The 22,605-nt window shown below is 44.9% G+C and overlaps 1 protein-coding gene across 6 annotated transcripts in view; it reads left to right on the forward strand.

Moving 5' to 3' along the window:
* Positions 1-22,605, forward strand: part of PDE9A (phosphodiesterase 9A) — a 52,289-nt gene that overhangs the window by 18,698 nt on the left and 10,986 nt on the right. For 2 of the 6 annotated variants that reach the window (XM_009679514.2, XM_009679515.2), the window contains 6 exons: positions 4,807-4,861; positions 5,694-5,764; positions 10,094-10,178; positions 14,941-15,022; positions 17,515-17,589; positions 21,179-21,265. In XM_009679514.2, the coding sequence (XP_009677809.2) occupies positions 4,807-4,861; positions 5,694-5,764; positions 10,094-10,178; positions 14,941-15,022; positions 17,515-17,589; positions 21,179-21,265 (455 nt within the window). Of the gene's footprint in view, positions 1-2,843; positions 3,116-4,806; positions 4,862-5,693; positions 5,765-10,093; positions 10,179-14,940; positions 15,023-17,514; positions 17,590-21,178; positions 21,266-22,605 lie in introns of those variants that run through there. The other 4 variants (XM_068914965.1, XM_068914958.1, XM_068914976.1 and 1 more) reach the window with 3 other exon arrangements.

Consider the following 22,605-nt stretch of genomic DNA (forward strand, 5'->3'; position numbering starts at 1 on the left):
AAGATTGCAAAAGGTGAGATTGGAAAACACGATTCTCTGGAAGGTAAATCTAAGCAGTGGCTTTTATCCAATAAGGGAGACATCCACTGGGGTCCTGCTAAGAAACTGTTCTTCATTTCCTGGCTGTAGTCACAGAAGAGGGATTGGAATTAAGATTGTTATTCTAGTGAGTGTCCAGTGTTTGCACTGGCCATTGCGATAACACTGCTGGGTCAGTCACCTGCAACGCACAGGTGGGGGGTCCAGCTCGCAAGCTCTGAGCCAGTGACAGCCTCTGGGACCATTGCGCCACGTGCTCTCTATCCTCTTGTGGCCTCAGGCAAAAAGGGGCATGGCTATTTGAAAAGTGTACCAAACCCCAGGTACCAAACGTTTCCCGGGATGTTTAAACTCCCAAGCAAACGCTACATGCACCTGGCCTGCAAAATGCCTCTGAAGTGGCATCTTCTCCCTCCTGACACTAGAAAGACTTTGGTGTCAAGGTGGAACGGACTCCAAAGTGACAAACTAATGACCGCGTTGTAGCAGTAATTAGCGTTCAGGCGCTCCAGTATTGCTGTAGATGCCAATTAAATGAACAAATCCTACTGGCAGCACACTCTCCAGAAATACAATTGAAGTCTAGCATGTTTCTGAGAGTGCGGAGAAAGGAGCTATTGCGGAGCCGAAGGGAGTCGCGCAGTTCGCCGTCCGGGCACGAGGGAGACGCAGGCAGGGGCTTTCCTGCTGCACCAGTGCGGCACATGGGCACAGCTGCGGAAGGGGGCCCTTCGAAACAAGCCAGCCCTGACCTCCGGGAGGTGCGCGAGGAAGTCCACAGAGAGCCGAGCCCTCACCGTGACAGCCGGGGTCTCAGCCAGCGCGCGGGCGGACTGCAGCCTTCATCGCTCCTTGCTCAGCAGCCGCGGCGCGGGGGGACGGCCCGCGCGGACTGCAGGCGCTTGGCCAGACTGAGCGCACGGGCAGCATCTCTGCCTCCCACGTCCCTCGCCGTTCATCCGTTCGCCTTCCCGATGCCCTTGCCTGGAAGGAAGCCCTGGGCAGGGCTACCAGCTGGCAGCGGGGGGACAGCGAGCTTGGCACAGGTGGGCGCCGTCGCCCGCTCGAAGGCCCCCCGCCTGGCCCTGTGCCAAAGCCCTGCCCGGCGGGCTGCGGAGCCCTCCGGCGACTGACGCAGCTCCGTGAGGCAGCCACAGGGGCCGCTTTCTTTTTTTTTCTGGACAGTTAAATGTACCGGCTGTTGTGCCGGTACCTCTCTGCCGCTGGTGAAGTTCGCTGCCGAGTCTCAATCCACGTATTCTGTGAGCTGTCTGTTTTCCCTTGGGAGGCACAGTCACGCGCACGGCTGGGGCGAGAGGGAGGAGGCAGAGCCAGCCGGAGAAAACCCCTCGTCCCCGCCGCTCCTCCGCTCCCCGCGCAGCGAGGGGCTGCCTGGCATCGCGCTTCGGCATTACTCACCTGAGCGAGGGCGGGCGGGCGGGCGGCAGCCCAGCGTCGCCTCAGCTCAGCTTGGCAGCCAAGATGAAGGCGTTCGGTGACGCGGGCTCGGGCCCCTTCCTCCGGCTTTCGTCCACCTGGCCTCCCCTCCCTCCGACCCGAACTGAAAAAGGCAACGCAGATGGCGGGGGGGTGGGGGGGGGAGGGAGGAGGAAAGGCGAGCCAAAACACAAGCCCGCGTGGTGCCAATCCGCGGCGGAGCGAGCGAGAGGCCCGCACCGTGGCCGCCGCGCTCAGCCGCCGCGGGAGAGACGGGGAGGCGAGCCGCCCCCGTGCCACCCTCGCGCCCCGTCGAGGCCGGCTGGGCAGGGGCCGGAAGGCGGCTGCTGCGCCCCGGCCTCGCTGGCCACCATCGCCGAGGCGAGTACCGGCAGGGAGGGCAGGGCGGCCGGTTCGTGCTGCCGGGCTGTCAGCCGTCCTGCGTAACCTGAGCTGCCCCAGCGCCTACCTGCCCGGAGCGAAGTAGCTGCCGACCGACCGACCGGCCGGCGGGGAGGGCACGCTCCCGGCCAGCCCTTCGACGCGGCCGCAGCCGGAGGCCGAGTCAAAAGTGGGGCCACTGCCCCCGTTTTCTGGTCAAACCGAAGGCAAAATGACTCCTTGCGCTGCCGCTTCCCCTCTGCCTCAGTGCCGCTTTCGGGACCGGGGCGGAGAACGAGCCGTGGGGAGGCCTGAGCGGGCCTGTGCCCTGCCCCAGCGGCACGCTCCTGCGGTATCCTCTCGGCAGCGTTCCTCTCCTTCTCCATCCGTCAGCGCTAAAGCGCCCCGCGTGCGATGCAGAAAAAGCCTGCGGTTTGCCGAACACCTGCGTTTGCAAAGGTCGCCCGTTTGCAGCAGCGCTGGAGGGGCGTCAGCCGGGAGGAGGGTTGCCGTTCGCCCTGGGGTCGCTGCAGGCCGGAGCTAGGGTCCCTTGCCAAGGCGCGCGGGTGGCAACCACCTGTGTTACGTGGAGTGGAATTTCCTTATCCCATAGGGAATGACAGTGGAAAAGCAAAAAAAAAAAAAAAAACCAAAAAACTAAGGAACTGAGGCAAAAGGTAGCTGTGTGCAGCTGGGGTATCGGCCCGGCGCAGCGGGACACGAAATGCAGAGGACAGTGAGGAAGGGAGCGCAAGGATGCCCGTCCTCCCTATTTTAGAAAGGAGGGGACAAGCCAGCCTAAATGACACCAGCAGAGTTTCTCATTTTCTTAGTAAACAGGGGTTAACAGAGGTCCCTCCTCTCAAAGGCAACGGGGGAAAAGAAATGGATCTTTGTCTCTTTAAGATGGGAAGAACTGCCACTCTTAGTCATATATCTTTACTGCACCCTAGGGTTATAAAAACATACATCTTCGTTTTGAAAGTCTTTTATTACATCTATAAACATCAGATTGCAGCTGACTGTTCCCTGGATTAGAATGTCCTGGTACTTCAAGTGAGTTTTGACAGGGGGAGGGAGTGAAAGTAAGATTTTTTTTTTTTCCCTCTTTACTGGAACAGTGTTTATAGGGAACTTGTCAGTCTCTCGCATGCTACAGCCACTGTCAGAGAGCCGAGCCGCAGTGAAGCGGGAGGGCACAGGTTTCTGTGTTTGCTCTTACTGCCGGACTCGTGTGACACCCCAGGTGCTGCGGACGGTAAGCTCTCCTGCTGTTTTACCTAGGAAGCCGTGTTTGTTTTGTTTCAGCCCTTTGATTTTCAGTGTTAGTCTTGAACGTTTTGGGGAGGAAACCGAAAAATGAACCTCCCTTATAAGAACTAATAGTCTCTGCGTTTGCTCTGCTGACCACTCCACTGGGAGCCGGATAACACCGGAAAAGAGTGAATTAGATGTGAGGTGGTCAGGGAAAGCGAGCGCTTGCTCCCGTTTAGAGATGTAAGGCGCGATAGCCAAATCGTTTGGAACAAAAAAGCGAATGTTCCTGACAAGTATTTCTGACATCTCTAATATTTGAGGAATTTCAAATCCTTTCAACAGATACAAGGGCGATTATTTAGAAATATGTTGTAAATGCTGGGCTGTATTTCTGTCTGAGGTATTTTGTCCAGGTTATTGCACTCACGAGGAGTTTTGTTCCCTCAGACAAACACAAGAAGTACCTTCAGAAATGTCAGTCGGGTATTTCTACCGAGGGTGTACAGGGGCGTTCTGTAATCTGTGGTGAAAGCAGGCAAATGTTGCCGCTTCTTGATCGTGACAGACCAAGAGCACATCCACATTGCTGGCGTGAGAACGACTGCAGCGTAGTGCAGATAAAGGAAGCTGGTGGAGGGAAATGGGAGCAATGTAGATACAGCAGCTCAGAGCTCAGCAGACGCGCTTTGTGCTTCCTCTGCCTGTGTGAACACAGTGTGGACGTATCGAAAGAGCAGGAAACGTTGCTGTTGTGCTTCTTCTTCCTTCCTAAAATACAGTGCGCCTTAAAAGCTAGGGTCTTGTTTTAAGAACTCGCTTTTTCCTGTGTTACTGATGGCAGTCCTCTGAGGGTCTCAGGAAAGGGACTGGGGCTTCAATAAGCTGACTTTCCTGAGCCGGTTTAGGTGCCACAGTGCTGAAGGTAACAGTGGGAGGCAGGGAGCTACCTAGTTAGATTGTCAAGGGAAAAGGGGGCGGGAAATTTGTGCTACAGGTATCCTGCTGGGTCCATCCCCTGAACTCTGCAGGGTGGACTTCACTCTGCCAGGATGGTCAGCTTGGCCTCTGCCTCTTGCGCTTGCGTGAAGTTTGTGCACAGCTGTATGTTCTTCACAAATTTGCACCAAAAATAGGTCTCCAGTGTAATGTCAGGGCGTAAATCAGAAAAGCAAGCTGGATTTTCTTCTGTTTGTAAGTGCTGTTGTGTTGTTCCTGCATGCTTGAGTACTGGACAGCATTATTATCAATTTAAAATTCCATTTCTGATGATGTGAAAGCAGTCCTCGTGAACCAGAGGCCAGACAGCGAGCCAAACTTTTCAAAAGCAGGTGACAATTCAGGGTGTCCCGCTTGAGAAATGTGAAAGGGGTCTCCTTTTCAGAGAGCACTGCCTTAATAAAATGTCTTTCAGAGATCCAGCACCCCCAAAAATCTTTCCGAAAGTCTTGACTGTAATCTGCAGACAGAAAGCAGTAGGGATATAATCAAAGAAACTAACAACTATGTGGAAAGAGGAATCATAGACTAAACTGCATTCCCAAATGGTGTCACTGTTCAAAGGACCAGAATGACTTTTTGGCTAAACGTTTCGTCATCAGAATTAAAAGTCTGCAGATAACAAGTCGGCAGAAGAGTTGAATGTGCCTTCCTCTCTGTATCCTTTTCTGTTATTTCTCCTTTTTATTTTTTTAGAGAAAGAAGAATTGCTCCATAATTTATTGGGACAGATTGCCGAGCAATTCTCAAGGTAAGAAACTCAACAGCATTATTATCAATTTAAAATTCTATTTCTTTTATTGGCCCGAAGTGAGCCTTTCACAGGAGCTGAAGGGGCACTTAAGATCTCCTTCAAATCTCGTTCTTCCTGCCAGATTTAAGCGTGGTACACGTGTCTCCCACTAAAAGCAATACAGTAGCTTAAACCAGAAGTAATTATGGCATATCTTTGATCTAAAAAGGAGGTCAAATATCAATGTTTTCATTGTGTTTCTGTCCTCTTAGGAAGCAAAAGAAATGCTTCTTCACAGAACATTAAAATAATCATCTGATTTGTTTTGTTTTTTTCTGTTACCACACAAACATGTCTCTCCTCAAATAGGATTTCTAAAGTCTGTAATTGCTGCTTATTTTATTCCAGTTGCTTTCAATAAGAGAGGTCTATTCCACTCTAGCTCAGCAGATCACTGCCATAATTCAAAAGGAGGAGAGCTTCAGAGGTGTAAAAATACTGAGATGCTGCTGCTGCTGAAGCATCGTCAATTTAACTTTGCTTCCCTAAGGGTTACAATAAGAAGTCGCTGCTGAAAGAGGGGGCGTTGAAGTGTTTCAGAGCCACGGTAGATTCCTGGAGCCGTAAAAAAATCATTTGGTTTTATTTTTTCTGAAAGCTTTTGAACTCATGTGTATTTTCCACCAAAAGTTTTACGTTTCTGTGGCAAATTTTGTTTTCTTTATAACAATCGCAGTTGGAGTAATCCATCCTCTGAAAAATGTAGACATTTCTAGCACAAAGTCTTTTGTAGGTGGTATAGATATGGCAATATATGTATAACACTAATATATGAGGGTTTTCTTTTCAGGGTTTTTAAAATCAATGAAATGAAAACGGAAGTAGCTAATCACTTGGCAATGCTGGAGAAAAAAGTTGAATGTGAGTGTCCCTTTATTTGCCTTCAAGCTCGCTACTACTTTTTCAAATTAATTAAAGGAGGATAACGTAGCTGCTTTCTCCCACATTAAAAAAAATTATGTTGGAAATTTGCACAGGACAAACACTTTGTCTTTCCTTTATTCTCTGTCCTTTCAGAAATTCATTTACTGTATATTAAACTGAATACGATTGGGTTTGTTCTTACTAGTGACTAAAGTTCATCATTAGCACTATGGTCTGCATATATTTCTAGTAAGTGTATGTTACACTCCCTTCCTCTGCCTTTTTCTACTGTGTGTGGGACTGAAATGGGGTTAGGACTTACCCTGCAGCATAATCATATTAGCATGTGTGCATAAATTAAGTATGATATCAGAAGTATCAGTGAATATGCAGCACAATGTATACTTAAACACAACCAAAGGGTACTTCTTATGATCTTAAGAGGTAGTGATTTTTGAGTTGTGAACACAGAAATCCACACCTCACAGGCCCTATTTCCTGGCTGAATATGATAACAGAGCAGGCACACAGTCTCATTTGTAGTTTTCCTTGCTTGTTTCACGTGTTAACGGTAACACAATTGATTTTAGTTACCGTGCAGCAACAAAGTAAAGTTCATCTGGTCAAAGAGCTCCTTTTCTGTTTTCTCCAGGCAGCATTTGCCTTGTAGTTTTTTAGTATGTTATGCATAAAACAGGTCCAAGAAAGACAGGGCAGGGATATGAATAAGGCACTGTCACATAGTGCAGTTTTAACAGCAGAGGTCAAATCCTCAATGATATGCAACCTTTAAGTCAAAAATGGACAGAATCTTCCCCAACACTGCAGCTGTAAAAAATACTTTCTCATTGAAGCTAGCTGAAAAAAAAAAAGTTTCTGGTTCATGGAAAAAGCTGTTTTCTTGAAATTTCCCCCAGTCAGAAGCTACCTTGACCCTGCAGCTGTTCAGTGAAACTGATGCCTTTGTCAGAAAGGAAAGGAAAAAATGTCCTATTAAAGGAGCAGCTGCAGGGAAACCTCTCCCAGAGGCCACCCTAGCAGCAGACTGCCCTGAGGCTGGGGCTTTCCAAGAGCCTCGGTGTGGTAGGAGCCCTCCCAGCAAAGTCTGCCCCATGTCCCATGTCTGCGGACTGGGCACCTTGCGGCGTTCCTAGCGCCCGTGCGAACCTCTGCAAGGAATCCAGGTAGCAATCCCACCCAATCTGCTTCGTGCAGTTTATCCAAGGCGCCCCTGATTTATTGTTCTGTCCCTCCGTCCACCCACCCACCCACCCCAAAGAAAAAGAAAGAAAAAGAAAGAAAAAGAAATCGTCTCTGCTGCTCTGCATTTTCTATGAAAATGATGATTTTTCGGGTTTTCTGTGAAATTTCTGACCAGTTCCAATCCTCTAGGCTAGCTCCACGGACTAAAGCAAACAAGGCAAGTGTTTCCATGGGTCTTCCTATCTCCCTCGGCAGCAAGGGGGAAAAGTCTATCCCAGACAGCTGACGGCTGTTTTCATCCACTGGCTCTCTCCCTGATCTCCCCTCGATGCCATTGGGACTCCCAGCTGTACCCTGTACCCACTGCCTTTCAGCACCAGCAGCCCCGCAGCAGCAGAGGAAGATAACGAAGATCCACATGCAGCTGCTGGAGGGAGGGTTGTGCGTTTGCACTCTGCAGCACTCTTTTGCTGGTTTAGGGAAGGCAGCATTCCTGGAGCTGCCATGCCATGCAGGTGAACTAAATTCACTGTTCCCCAAATGAGGCTTCTTTTTTTAACTTTGTCTCTCCGCTGATAGAAATAACAGCAGATGCAGCAATCTGCTGCCATTCTGCCTCAGTGCTTGTGATCACATCTCCAGCAGCCTCAGCCGGTGGGAAGGAGCTCCCTGGGTTGCCTATCTACAAGTGCACCCATCTGCTCAAAATTGGACTTCCAGAATTTGCAACAGAGCCAAACGGCAACATTTTGAAATAATCCCAGGCTTTCATATTTAAAAGGCAAAACTGTGAGGGGAAGGAGGAATCCAGACTCCTTATTCAGGCGAGGCTCCCAGTGGTTGCTGTAAGAGCCATGTTTCAGTGCTGGATTCAGCCCAAGGATTTCTTTAGACAGCACAGGGTCTTTTCAGAAGGTATTTCTTGCTGCAGAATAATATAACGGGCCCTTAATCAGTGCACATGACAAGGCCATTTATCATTTGCAAGCAAAATGTGAGTAGAATTGTGCTTTTGTTTTGCTTTTTCTCCTACCTCCTTCAGAAATCTCTTTTCCACCACTTTCACATATGAACGCCAGGTTTTCTTCCCCGGACGGGACATGTGTGGGGATAAGAATTCATGACAGCTCCACATCTGCACCTCACATAATGTGTTCTCAGCTTCCTTCCTATTGCTGTCTAGAGACAGAATCACAGAAACTTGTTTCTAGGAGCCAAATCTTTTAACTGACTTTTAAATCCCATCTAAAGCTTGTGACTTCCCCTTGGAAAATGTATCCATGCAGGGAAAGCATTGGAAATGCTCTGTTCCATGGCTCTACTTCGTCCCAGCGTTCACACAGTAGCCAGCAAGTGAATAAGGACGCTGGTAAACCCTTTACAATTTGTAAGCGTCTCACATCTACCTTAAGAAAATAATTATGCAAATTCTCTGCTCCCCTGGAGAGGTTTTGGGAGAAAGCTAAGGAGAGGCAATAGGAAAAATGCTCAGGGCTGCCTTTTTGCACCATCTCTCTCCTTCTCTCCGCAGTTGCCTGTCCTACTGCCTTGTCAGTCTGATGCTCTGCTTTATTCCCACTGCTTCTGATATGAACCGGCCACCCATTTAGGCAGTTTGGCAAATGGACTACCACAAGCTTCTCCCAGACAAATGCATAGGGGAGGTATACAGTAGTGCAGGGGCTGCAGGTCGTCTGCAGCTGACCGTCAACAAAGCAGCTGAGCTGAGTAGCCAAAACAGCGCATCCAGATCCCCAGAGTAAAGCTATTGAATAAGCAGGACAGCATCTTACCCATATCATCCCTTTCAACAGTGATCACCCAAAGAAATTGCTTATAACAATGCTAGACAAAAAATTTCCATCTGGAAATGTGATTTTTAAGTGGATGGTGTCCCTGTATTCAAGCATAACTCAAAACCCTTTCCTTTTTCTCTTCTAATATGTGATATTTTGGACTTGCTTTATATACCTCTTCTGCTTTTCCCTGTCCCTGCTCCTCATCCAAAAGCAATCACTAGCATAAATAAATAAAAAATGAGCTCTCTGCTGATCTTCAGAGTTCTGCCCTTCCAAAGCAGTTTTTCATCACTTATATGTAACCGTCCGGATAAGTATGATGATTTTGACTATTATTTTATAAGAAAGTGATGGAGTACTGATTGTACAATTACACATTCCCTTGAGTTCCCTGAACCACAGCTTGTCCGTGCAAACAATGAGTTCAGTAAACAAACGAGCTGTGAAATGGTTGCATGTGAATGACATGCACTTAGTAAATGGTGCTATATTATGTCCTTGAGCATGCTGATAGTTCAACCAGAGGGAAAGAAAAAGGAGAATATTCACATATTTGCACTGCATTAGGTTCTCGCAATACGTGGAATGAAATGCATTGAAACATAAACAGGCAATCAAACTTTTTGCCTTCTGGCTCTCATGATTACATACAGAAGAGGAATAGAGGATTTTTGGGCTGCATGCAGAAATAACCTTTGATTACAAAATTGATTTGCAAAAAAAAAAAAAAAAGTGACAGATCTTCAATACTTAAACACAATGAAATCAATTCTTAGAGCCAAAACTTTTCAACATTTCTCTCTCTCTCTCTCGCTCCTGCATTTTCTCTCTGGTTTCTCGGTAGCTAGCAATGCCTGTTAAAGCTCCTTAATGCTCTGCATGAACTTTCAAATTAAAACCTTTTATCTTAATGGGAATTCTAATCCTACTGGGACACGTTTGTCTAGCCACGCTTATCATCCCATCACTGGAGGTTTTTTGCTCCGGAGCCCCTTTGATTAGGGTTCAACAGCAGAGAAGTAAAGGCGTCAGAACAGCTGACTGCTGCGAACAATCGTGGAAACGATGAGATATTATAACCGTTCTGTGAATTAAAATACTCAAGCTATTATCTAAAATTGGCAGCAAAGAATTCCTGTGGGTTTTCAAGATACATCGCTTTGGCAGCACCTGCATATGTGAGAACCAGTGCAGACTGTAACAAGTACCTCGCTCACTGGATAACCCCACAGTTACAAGCCCTCTGAAAGTTTGTACAATTGTTGAAATGATATCCTTCGAGTTTCACCATGGTAACACCCCTGTTGTTTTCCTCTGTTGACAGTGGAAGGCCTGAAAGTAGTGGAGATTGAGAAATGCAAGAGCGACATTAAAAAGATGAGGGAGGAAATGGCAGCAAGAAGCACCAGGTAAGTTCTATTTTGGATCTAACTGAAGAAATAAGCATCCGGTTTCCCATGCTAATGCAACATTTCTGCAGAGCAGAGTTACATTCTGGCTTCAGAAGTATAGGGGCAAGGAAACAAATAACTGCTAAGGACACTGGCTTTAATTTAACAGCCTGTGACATTTGAAGGTTTGTAGCCATTCATCAGTTAAAATAGTGCAGGCTGCATAATTAGAGAAAAAAAGTCCTGCAGCAGAGGGTAACTTTTTCCTGTGTTTCACCATATGGACCAGAAACTCTTCCCCCAGTTTTTGGGGGAGAGGGAAAAGGAAAAGCACTTCTGTGAAGTAAAGCATTTGTTTGGGAAACAGCTAACATTCGAATTAGCTCCAGTAAGATTTAAACCGTAGTCTGGGAAAATATCAAATAAATATGTAACAGCTCTTTTAATTATGATCTCATGCTATTATAAAGCGTCCATTTCAATTTCAACAATAATTTGGGAATTTGCTTTCTAATTCAAGGGTTCATTCTGCAGTTGTCAAGCTTGGTTTCTCTGTAATTAAAAAAACAGCAGAAAAAATTGCATTTTGCACAGTATATGGTATCAGCTGCAAAGTCTGCCCCCTATGTCACCAAAATGCCCCATTAAGACAAACAAATAATCACTGTGAGATTAGGAATACTTCTGGGAAGGCTACTAAAGAGGGGTATACCACACTGCTCAAATTGTAGGTGAAGGAGATTTTTCTCAGCAAAAGTAACTGTGTTATCTTGAAAGCCTCTCTCTTTTTCATCATTTGGGGTCAAATTCTCTGACCTTTAATCAAAACTGTTTCCCATTGAGGGCAATGGGAGACTTGCTAAAAGAATTAGACTTTATAACCACTGGCTTTTATAAATTTTACTATCCAGATATGTCAGGAGGCAGGGTATTAATACATTCCTATTAAGTCTAAGGCCAAATTCAGCTGTCATGCTAGCATAAATGGAGAGGAACATTATTAACCTCAGAAGATCTGCTCCAGATTTGTACCAATGTGACGGATTGCAGTTTGCCCTGGGGCTTGCATCGTTTGTTGTTCAGGTGCGTGAGGAAATCTCATTAGAAAAATCAGAGTTCAGATTGGCAGCAAACACGAAAACACATATGCTGATTTGTGCTTGATGTGATGTGAGTAACGTGTGTGTGCATGCATGTGTTTTTATTTTTCCTCAGCTGTTATGGGGAGCTGAGAGAGTTGCATTGGCGAGTCTAGAGATGCAGAGGCAGATAGAAAACTAAATCCAGGAAAGAAGTTACGGCAACTTCACATTCACGCAGTTGACACCACATACATCAGGAAGGAAAAGACTGTTCCAGCAATAGCCGTGACTCATTCCTGTCACAGATCTTGTCATTTTACAATCTATATTTTGTAGTATAAACAACAATATGTTAAGCTACCCATTTAACAAGAAAAACAGGAATGGGGAGTGCTACATCTGCCCAGAGCAGCCTGCTCCGGATCTGGCTGAATCCCTCGTGATCAGTCATCCCTCTCTGGTGACCAGGACAGCTCTTTGCATCTCCGGAGCTTTCAGGCCAGATGGGTCTGGGCAGCATCAAGTTGCTGATCCGGCTTTGAGGCGCCATCATCTCTTATGCAGGAATTTTGAGCGTGATATGCATTGGCAGACCCTCTGGGGTCTGGCTAGCTCAGGTACTGACAGACAGCAAGACGAGAGTAGCACAGGCTCCAGCAGGGGCCAAACACTCAAGAAAGTAGCCAGAGATCCAGGCAGTCTCGGACATTTGGCCTTGAAGTCAGAGCAGCTCTAAATCCATGACTATCACTGATACACAAACAACCCAGGCTGTTGTCAGCCCTCCTGACAGCCCTATCGCCTTGTTCCAAGAAATATCGAGTCTGCCTTGGAAGCAAAGCCAGTCTCTGCTGTCTCCTCAGCCCCTGCTGCGGATGAAACCGGGCGCCATGGCCAGCAGCCGGCTTCTCACGAGCAGAGCAAAGTAATGCCCCTCTGCCGGGGCGGGTGTAAAACGCGAACTGCTCTCACTCCTGGAGTCATCGCCTCAGGAAAACAGCTCAGCCCTGCACATGCTCATCCCTCAGTCCCTTCTCATCCCTCCTGCTGGGTCCTAGAACAGACCGCAGGCCTTTCTGTGCCCACACTCACTTGTGGCATGCGTGCTAAAGCAGCGCTGTGCTGGGGGCTCGGTTCCTGCCTTCATGACTGCTGCTGTTCAGTCAAATGGGCTAAGCTATGGGGGCAGCTGCAGCTCTCCTTTTTCTGGGTGACAGTGGTACCTTCACAGAGAACAAAGGCAAAGTGAATTTTTTACCGATGGTTTGTAGTGGCACGTGGCAGCCGGTAGCTCAAAAGTCAGAGACCAGCATGGAACATAACGTGCAAAAGATGTGGTAAGATATTACTCAGCAGCACATAATGATGGGTGCAGGCACCCAAGCTAGCTTGCTCCTAGCTACCTTGGGAGTTGTATAGATGCTCCAGTTAAAGCAGAGGTCTAACTTGCTCTGCCCAGCATCATGTTGTTCCATATTGATCTGTTTTTCTTGGCAGTGGCAGTTGCCCACAACCGCTCTTCCATATAGAGCTTGGAAAAATACACAATATATACATGTGAAAAAAAAAAAAAACCCTGTAGAATTGGGTGTGCTTTTTGCTGAGCTTGTATATCCAGTTGTTTGTCCCACAGACGCTCCCGCGCTCCACCACATCACTATTTCTCCTTTGTAATGTACAGTGAAAGCTGAGGTTCTGCACCAGTAACGTGGGGAGGCTTGTGCAAAATCCTGGCCAGGTTCAGCGTGTAGTCAGGGATTGCTGTGGGTCACCTTTTTTGGCATACGAGTAAGGAGAGGGTGTTCCTTGCATGACCTTGCCATTAAGCAGGACCTGGGAGCAAGGTACCAAGGAACAGCACAGAGCTTCCCATTCCCCAGGCAACCACGTCTCTGCCAGCGTGATGCCGTCAGGAAACAGCAGCCCCCCCGGCTGAGGTGCTTCGTCCGTGGGCATCTCAGCAAACAGACTCCCCCACCGGTGCGAGGGGCGTGCGTGTTGCAGGGGACAGAGGCATCCTAGGGCAAGTGGAAATGGTTTTGCTCCTGTTTTGACTTGTCATCCCTTCTGTGGTATGTCATTTGCTACATAATGTGTTACAGGTAGATTTAGATATTACATGTAAATTAAATTCATGTCTATGTATGTGCATATATTCCTTTAATAATATCACAGTATATATAGCTATATTCATCTACAGTTACGTATTTTTACAGTTACATTTACCAAACAACAGGATAATGATGAACAGCTAGGTTTGTAAAAGTCATCAGGCATAGTGATATGTGCATTTCTACTCTGCAGAAGAGCAAAGCAGCCCTACTTGCCTGACCTCGATTTGCTTTTTTTGCTAGTCTGCTTTTTGTGCTCACTATTGGCAGACGCTAATAACATGCTAGTGTCTTTTAAAATTATGATAACTTGCAGATACAGTTTTACATTTGTAAGGGCCTGATGCATCCTGGCTCTGGTGCGTTCCCCAGTGTGGTAGGATGAAGGCTTCTAAGTCTGAGGACAGCTGTGAAATACGGATGGTTGGCTGACCCCAGGCTAACCCTGGCAGCCAGCTCCCATTAGGGCAAGGAGTGCCCCAGTCTCACTATTTTTATCTCAGTAATACTCCTCACAGTGGAGTTTTGAGAAAATGGGGTTAGAAACGGTTAAGATAGCTTTTCACCAACTGAAAATCTCCTTAAACAGGGCAGGAAAAGGCAGCTGTTTGAAGCCTGCTGACCAGCATGAACTAGAAGATGAAATAGCTTTGCAAAGGATTCAGACAACGCCATCAGAAATAATAGCAGACATCAAAGATAAGAGGAAAAATAAGAGAGATGAGGGCCAGTTCCCAACAGAGAAACATGAAAAAGAGATGCTATACAAAATATGCAACATCCTGAAAACCAGGACAGATAAAGTTAGTGGAATGTTTCAGTTGGTTTCATTTTGGGCTTTTTTTTCTCAGGTTCCTTTGGTAGGGGGGTTTGAAAAATGAGAGGGCATAGTCCAAATATTAGGTCTCCGGGGATAAATGCGAAATGCAGGCAAATCACCATCACGCATCGTGCATGATCAGTGCAGCGCAGTGCAGTGCAGTGCGGGGCGATCCTGGCAGGGTTCAGCCATTCCTGGCCAACTCTCCCAGACGGCTGCCCGCCGTGGCACAAGCTGAGGGGGGTTTGCATGGATGCGACAGCTTGCCTTACACGAAGTGCGAGGCAAAGCTGCTCTCTCTGGGGAGGTAAGTCTTTAGCTGCAAGGCAATGAGCTCTGCCATACAAACCGGCGTTAGAGGCAGAGCAGAGTCGCGGCCTGTTTTGTTTAGTGGTGCTGGTACAGTCTCCGAGTCTGAAAAGCACGCTGGTACGGCATGGGTGAACACAAGCTGTTTGCTAAAAGGAAAGTTACTAGGTTTAAATAGAAGGGGTTGGGTATCCATGGTTACATGACTGAAGAAAGACACTCCTAATCTGAATTCAAATATATGGAGAAGGGGAGAAGGGAGTGTTGCACAAGGGGAGAATATCCTGAAGTGGGTCGCGCTTTTAAAGCGTTTGAGCAACCCCAGATTAGAGAGGGAGAGGTTGAGAAGTGGCATAATCTCCAAGAAATGCCTACCAAAAGGCCAAAATACATCTGGCATTTTTTGAGACCATGCAGTGCTGTTTCCACAATGCTAAGGGCTCAATATTTCATTTCAGGACTAACTGTCCCTGCAAGTACAGCTTTTTGGATGAAAACAAGAGGCCAGCCCCCCGACGGGATGTACCCTCCTACCCAAAGGTACCAAGCAATACTCATTCTTATCCGAATCCTAACACACGCTTGCCATCCTGACAAATGCTGGTTTACAATGGACGACTCCCTAGCCGTCTATCACTTAATTATTTGAAACCCAGAGCCTGATCCAAAATTCCTGGTCGCTAATGGAAAAACTGTTATTGCCTGCCATAGGCTTAGATTTGGACCCTCAGTAGTCTTTAATACTTGAAATCTCATCAGTGCTGGAAATGTTAATGAACATTTTGCACTTGTCAACATTTAATGCTCTTTTGTCTAGTAACATTTGCTTATTCTGCATGCTTATAGCACATAATCAAAAATAGCCTATAATGTTGTACTCTAATTGAAAATAGCGCTGCTTTCTGTTTTCTCCTAATGGATTATTTTTTTAATTTAAAAAGTAATTTATGGGGATGCTTCAGTTGGGAAAACAAAGAGAAAATGCTACATTGGATTCTCTCCAGAATGATTCATTGCCACTGTGAAAATGAGTTAGTGTATTTACCAGAGAAAATGTCAATGTTTGAAGAAAAATATCTACTGGGCACACACAAGTACAAATTTACAGTGGTGAATGGGGCTGAAACCACGAAACACACAGATTATTTGGTCCTAGCACCTACAGGCCTTCCCCACAGGAATTATTGAAAGCGGCCAGGATGCAGCTGCTCAGTGCCCGACTCACACCTTAACAAAACACCAGGTCACACATGCGCAAATCGTAGTTTAGCAGTGGTCATTTGCTTGCACGGATCAAAGCTGTCTCAGTGGCTCTCGAGTTCAAATTGTCGTGTGTGACCCAGCTGTATGATCGAACCTACATCCTTGAAAATTTGTCTTCAGAGCCTTACAGAGCAATGAATTGTAAGTTTTGGCCATGTTATTAGAAGACTGCCATTTATTTAGCTCAGCCTAGCAAAAGTGACATCTAAGCCTGTGAAGTGGGCATCATTAGACTTAAGGTTTTTTTAATTAAATTTTGCCCAATATAGGGCAAACATAACCATTCTCAAACTGATTTTTTCCTTGATAAGTGTATATGCCAGATAGATAGCCCTTCAACTTTGATCTATTGCTATAATATTGGGACTTTGAATTAAAAACAAATGTTACAGAGAGTTGTGCTGACTGACTGCAGGGTATACTGACACTCTATTGTCCAGAGAACAACGCTCATAAGGGTTTTGGCTTCAGAGGAAGTTTGGGTTCTGTTCACCAAATCTGTGACACTTGTTATCACCTTTGAGGCGCTGGATTTGTCCAATGTCAGTTAGGCTAAGAGGCGGTGATTCTACTGAAAGAAGTGGCCACTACCACTCTGGCCACAACCACACTGTTACTAAACAACGCATCGTTTTTCTCATTCACAGATTTATTGCAGAGCGTCATGTTAAATGTACGTTATATATGCAGATACAAAAACTGTTGCCTTCTGCAGAAGGAAAATTCATCTTCAGTGTTATTCTTCCTTGATTCTTAGTTCAATATCAACAATTTGATGGCTCAGATAATTTCATTCAGACTCACAGTATAGTAAACCCAAACTAATTACAGACAGGCATGGTAAATTAAAGCTACAAGGTTTTTGTGTTCCAGAAAGACTTTGATCAATAGAGCCTAAAGAATATGATTCAGTAATGTCCAGATTCTTCCCTGATCTTTTAAACTTCTGCATTCTTTTTTTTTTCTTCTTTTTATAAACAAATCCTAGCTGGCTGACGAACTGGATTTTGTTTTGAGCCACTGAGCATAAAGATAAAAAATTACGTAAATCTTACAGGCTGACAACCAATTTGAAAAAGTGGGGCTTGAAAAAATACTCAGAATGAGACTATAAATCATCTGAAACTCAATATATTACACCAACTACTTTAAAATTATAAACATAGACACTTCATATTATCTAGCCATGACTGGATGCACTAAATGCACTAAATTATTTTGCTAGCAGTGGAGTTAAGGCAGTAGGAGACAGATCAGGATCCTACACCCTTCACATCTCTTTGCTGAAATAACCTAAATCCACACCCTACCCCCAGCAACTCCCTCCATAGCCTCTCCTCTCCCATCTCTTTTCTCCCAAATCTTCTGCATCCCCAGCCCCACCACAAATGCCCCCATCTGCCCCCACATCCCACAGCTGCTCTCCCTTAGCTGGTCTGCTTGCAAAAGGCAGCCTTGCCGTGGTGCATTAGGAGCTGTGCACATTGGCAACCACCTAACATCTCCTCCCCATATTCAGCAGCATTTTTTTCACAAAAATTGCAGAACTTACTGCTTTAGCAGTAAATCAGATTTGACCAAGAATAGTCTTCTGGCTCTGGAGTTACTGGGAGAAAAAGGAGAAAGGCAGAGAGAAAAAACTTTTTCCTTGGGAAATGAGGCCAAAACCCGTGTGAAAAGGGCCCCGGGGGAGTTTCAGAGACATGCGACTGCGATCCTGCACAGATGCAGGGCATCCTTGGTAACGCTGCCTGCCGTTTTGTCCACAGTACATGCTGTCCCAAGAGACGATCGAAGCTCTTCGGAAGCCAACATTTGACGTCTGGCTGTGGGAGCCCAATGAGGTAAGGATACAGAAACTAAATAACAGTTTGGCATTACAAGCAAGTAATTAGGAGGTAAATTTGCGTGTTTGCAGGGTGCTAGATCTCCACAGCTACCACTCATGAGCAGACCCTTGTGTGATCACAGTCACTAGTCAGTGGATCCCACCAGTCAGCACTGCTGGCACAGACCCCTCAGAGGCCTTTGCCACTCTGAAGCCTTGACATGCCTGTGAAAAAGATGGTCATCTTAGGCAGCTGACTTGAGTTACCCTGTGGAGAATACAGGTGCAACCTCTGCTGGCTGAGGAGCTAAGAGCCAAAGAGCTTCCAGCTGCACTTTGTCTCTGCTGAGACTGTCATCGAGAAAACTCTTCCTTCCCACAGTGAGGACATACCTTTAGGGATTAGTTCCCATTCAACAGCAGCCTTTGCTGGATTATACTCTTTCTGAGGACAAACAATGCCAAAATATCCATTTGAGATAGTCTGAAGGAGTTTTTTTTTCTTTTTCTATCTCTTACTTATTTTTTCTGAGATTCCCTATCCTGTAAATTTGAAATGTTTTTTTTTTTTCAATTGGGAGGTCAAAGTAATATACTTAAAATATAGTACTCTATTTTGATTGTATCACATCAGAACACAGTACTTTTTCCCTACAGATACCAAATAGATTATACTGGTTATAATACCTTGACTTCTTCTCTCTTTTTTTTTTAATCTCTTCATTGTTCATAGACTAGCAATGTCCCATTAAGACCAGTGCACTATCATTAATGTCACATGAGTTCTCTCATGCCATCTTATCTGAACAAATTGACCCCTAGGAAAGTATGTGTTTAATTTTAAGCACATGACTCCATTTAAATCAATGAATATATCTGCAGCTGTATGAATCCAGGCTGAGGTGTGTGCGTTGATTTATACCCGTTTATGCAAGAGTTTTTCTGTGGCACCTTCCAAAGAGGTTGCAAATGTGCATGCACCGCCTGTTAGTACTATCATTGTTCTTGTTGCTTTTGATCGTCATCTGTTTTATGGAAGCTTCTGGAAGGTCCAGTGTGTCAGCCTCTGCAGAAACACAAAGAAGGAGGATGCATCTCCAGTGGCCAGCTTATAATGTAATGTAAAAATAGATTCAACAGATCTGAGTAAATCTCACCTAGGGAAAACATAAGGGAGGACAGGACTAAATTAGGTTTTCAGTGCTGAGTTTTTCTGAAGGGAAGGATTGGGTGGAACTAGCAGCACAATTACATTTTCAATAAAAAATTGCAGATACAAGAGTCAATCTGGTTCAGCATTTCTAGATGAACATGACGAGGAAAAATACTCCAAACCTCACCCCCCCAGAAACAGCATATTTCATTCAAGATATTTTATCTGGCTGGTAGAGTAACAGAAGGACTCTTCGGTGGCGTTCTGGTCCATCTCCCATTTGCAGAGGCTGGCAGAGCTTTCCTCGTGTGGCGCATGCCAAGCTGAGGAGGATGCTCTGCTGTTATTGCTCCCTCTCCAGCCCTATTCCTCTGCACCACAGCCATACAGTTGCTCAGGCAAATTGGCTTGCCCCATCTTTTGAATGCCTGTCAGGTCTTTCAAGCAAGAGAGAATTACGACTTGCCAGGTGGACCATAACACTGTTGGCTCATTGTTATTCTGACTACTAGGAAAGAATAGGGAGAGACAAAAAAACATTTTCCATGGATTCTTGCATGGTGAAGCATAGTATTTCAGCAAAGTAACTCATTCTGAGTACTAGGAAACATTATATGATGGCATGAACGCTGCTAGCAAGAGGCTATGGAGATCAGGCATGCCCTGCAGGGAGGAGCACTGCCCAGAAATGAGATACCACACAAACCCTGGTGACCTGGGCAGCATATGGGATTGTCTCACCCTTTTAGCTCTGGTTTGTATTTACAGAGAATATTTCAATTCTGTCAGTGCTTATTTAGCAATGAAAAGTTGTCTATGTGCTCAGTAAACAAGGAAATAATGTGGTGCTCTGCAATATGTCAGTAAACAGGGCTATGCAGCAAACTTGCATTCCCACTCTCAAATGCTCACTCATTTTAAGCCTTAAAAGAATCCTATATTCAAGCTTTTGCTGTTGACCAAGAAAGCTAAAATTAATTTTTTTAAATGAAAACTGAGACCCTCGTGTGTTCACCTGACTCCAGGGCAGGAGCTGTGGGACTCCAAATTACCCCAGCGACTCACCCAGGGCCCTCTTGGCAAGGACTGGAGAGAGACTGGCACTTCCTGAGTGTAACTCAGCCCCGCTAGATCCACTCAGGTTTATTGTTTCAGAAAGTCTTTTCTGAAACTGTTGCAAAACAAATATTCTTTCTCAGAGCCTAGGAACGAGACAAGGTCAGTCTGCATCAAAACACTGGCCGTGTGATCTGAGCACTGATCAGCTCGTGACGTTGTCCCTCAAGTCTTGTAGGAAAGTCTCTTTCTTCCTGTTCAGATGACTCAAAACCAGCCCCGTTAATTACCACATAAACTGGGTATATTCCCTGCATAAATATAAAATATCATTAGATGAAATAATTTTTCTGGAGAGTTTATAAGATCCTTAATAATAGAAACTTAACTAAAAATATGTCCAAGGCTGTGATATTATACTCCTCATATTATAACTCCTCGGTCAGTCTACAGTCTAAGAACTGCTAATATAATGGCTGCATTTTACCCTCTGCAGATTTTGCTCTCACAAATGAGAATGCAGATACATAGAGTCCTGAAATCCTAGAAGTCAGTTCACTTTTGATTGGTGGCAGCTGTTACACGCACAGAAACATCAGGTTATCAATACCTCTCTTTTGCAATATTTTCAAATCCAGAAGATTAACCAGGAGTGGCAGTGCCAAACCACCTGCGTTCCCGTTCATACCTTGGAACAGATGTTGTCTCAAAAGAACAGCCTGCCTTTGCATTTCAGCCATTGGTATTCATAGTTACAAATTGTAGGAGTGGATGTTCACAAACCTGCTACAATTTTGTGTTTTAATAAACTGAGATCTTTTTTAAACAGCAACAAAAAAAAAAAAAACGAGTTAGGATAGTTCATTTAAGAACTGACATGAAGTCATAAAAGAAAAAGACATTGCTATGTGTCTAGAATACACACTGCTTTAAGCACATCTTATTTTCTGCTGTCATTTTCCATACAGCTAGGACCTGATCCGTTTCTATAGACCTAGAGCCTTTGGAGCCAGTGGGAAAATTCCTATTGATTTCAATGAGCATTAGAACAAGCCCATATCCCAGCTGGATTAGAAAAATGGCAAAGCTTTTTCCTGAGAAGGAATTGTTACGATATTCATGAATCACAATTGCTGAAGAGAGCTGGTGTGATTCAAAGCCCTGTACAAAACCTATGAAGTCAGCAGTGATCTGTCTACTTCAAAAAGCTTTCCGAACCTCTCTACCTCCCTTCTTGCACTGTCTTTAATCATGCAATCTTTGAACATCTTTCTTTCATCTTAACAAGAAGTCTCTGCAATTATATGAGGTTTGCAAGGAGGAAATTCACTTTGCACTGTATTGTAAACTAAAGTGATATTTACCAAGCCAGTAACCTGTCTATCCCTGGCCACAGATGCTGAGTTGTTTAGAACATATGTACCATGATCTTGGACTGGTTAAAGACTTCGACATCAATCCTATCACATTAAAGAGGTGGCTGGTAAGTATTTCAGTTTACTGCTGTTTGCAGTTTTTCAGATTCAGACATCAACAGGCAAAATACTTAGGCATGGAATTAGCTTTGAATAATCACATGAATAATCCCATTGAAAGCAGTCAATCTATACACACTCTTAAAGTGTAAGTACTTCTGCAAATGTTTGCGTTCTTGTGGTCACAGATGACAACTTTTAACTGTTTTGCATTAGTTTGCTGAGCTTTCTGTTACTGTGAGCGGTTCATTTCTGGTGACTGCTGTTGTGGCCTAATGTAAATGTAGACCACAAGAACACCTTCCAATATAGCAAAAAAAGCCAGCCTGTACAATAATTATTAGGTGTGCTAAATCAGAGGGAGTAAAAGAGCAAGGAAGGAAAGAAAAGAAATTGCTGAGAAGCTAAAGAACTTTGTCTGCCTTGGTCTTCAGTGTTGGGAATGTTACAGAGATGCCAGACATGATAAAGATGAGATCATACCAGAAACTAAGACATCTAAAGAAGAAACACTGGAGCATTTAAAAAACAATAAATTTTCAGGTCCAAGGGGGAGTGTAAGAATGAAATTGTTATAAAGCTGAAGAATATGTTGGCTTTCTTAGTAAAACCCATCAGTTTCTTAGAGGACTGCAGAATAGTAAATGTTCTACCCATTGTTTAAAAAGGATCTAGAAATAACCTGAATAATTATAGTTAGCAAAACTGACATCTCTACCTGGCAAATTTATTGAAACAATAATTAAAAATGTTCATGATATGAACAACTTTCATATGATTCCCATGGAAAAGAATTATGTTTTACTAATCTCATTTAACTATCTGAACAGTATTCACAGAACAGAGGAAACTGTTTTATATGATCGATGTACACTTCCAGAAAGGTCTGAACAAATTCCATGCAGTCGGAAGGTGGCTAGAAAACACAAAGCAAAACACTGAATTCATCATACCAATAAGTACAACAAGAGCAAAAAGCACCTGGGCATGAGTGTAGTTATGTCAGTGATTGTCACTGCTTGGTGTGCTGCTGCAGTCCAAAGCTAACAAGGCTTTAGGCTGACTAGAGAGTGGAATAAGGGATAAAATGGACCAATATTAACATATCTCTATGCAAAGCATAAGGCTCCTGCGGAATTTATGTGTAGCACTGGTTAAGCCATTTTAGAAAAATGTTATGACTACGTTTAAGGAGATTTTTAAAATGGTCATGGCCCGGGAAATCTCTCCCTGAAGGAGACCGTTGAAAAGCTTAGTATTGTTGACCTTAGAAACTAGCTGAACAGAAGGGCTAGGATGAAACCCAGCACAATCAAGACTTGCCCAGAGCATATAAAACAGAAAATTT

The sequence above is a fragment of the Struthio camelus genome, chromosome 1 (assembly GCF_040807025.1).
Source record: "Struthio camelus isolate bStrCam1 chromosome 1, bStrCam1.hap1, whole genome shotgun sequence".
Taxonomy (NCBI): domain Eukaryota; kingdom Metazoa; phylum Chordata; class Aves; order Struthioniformes; family Struthionidae; genus Struthio; species Struthio camelus.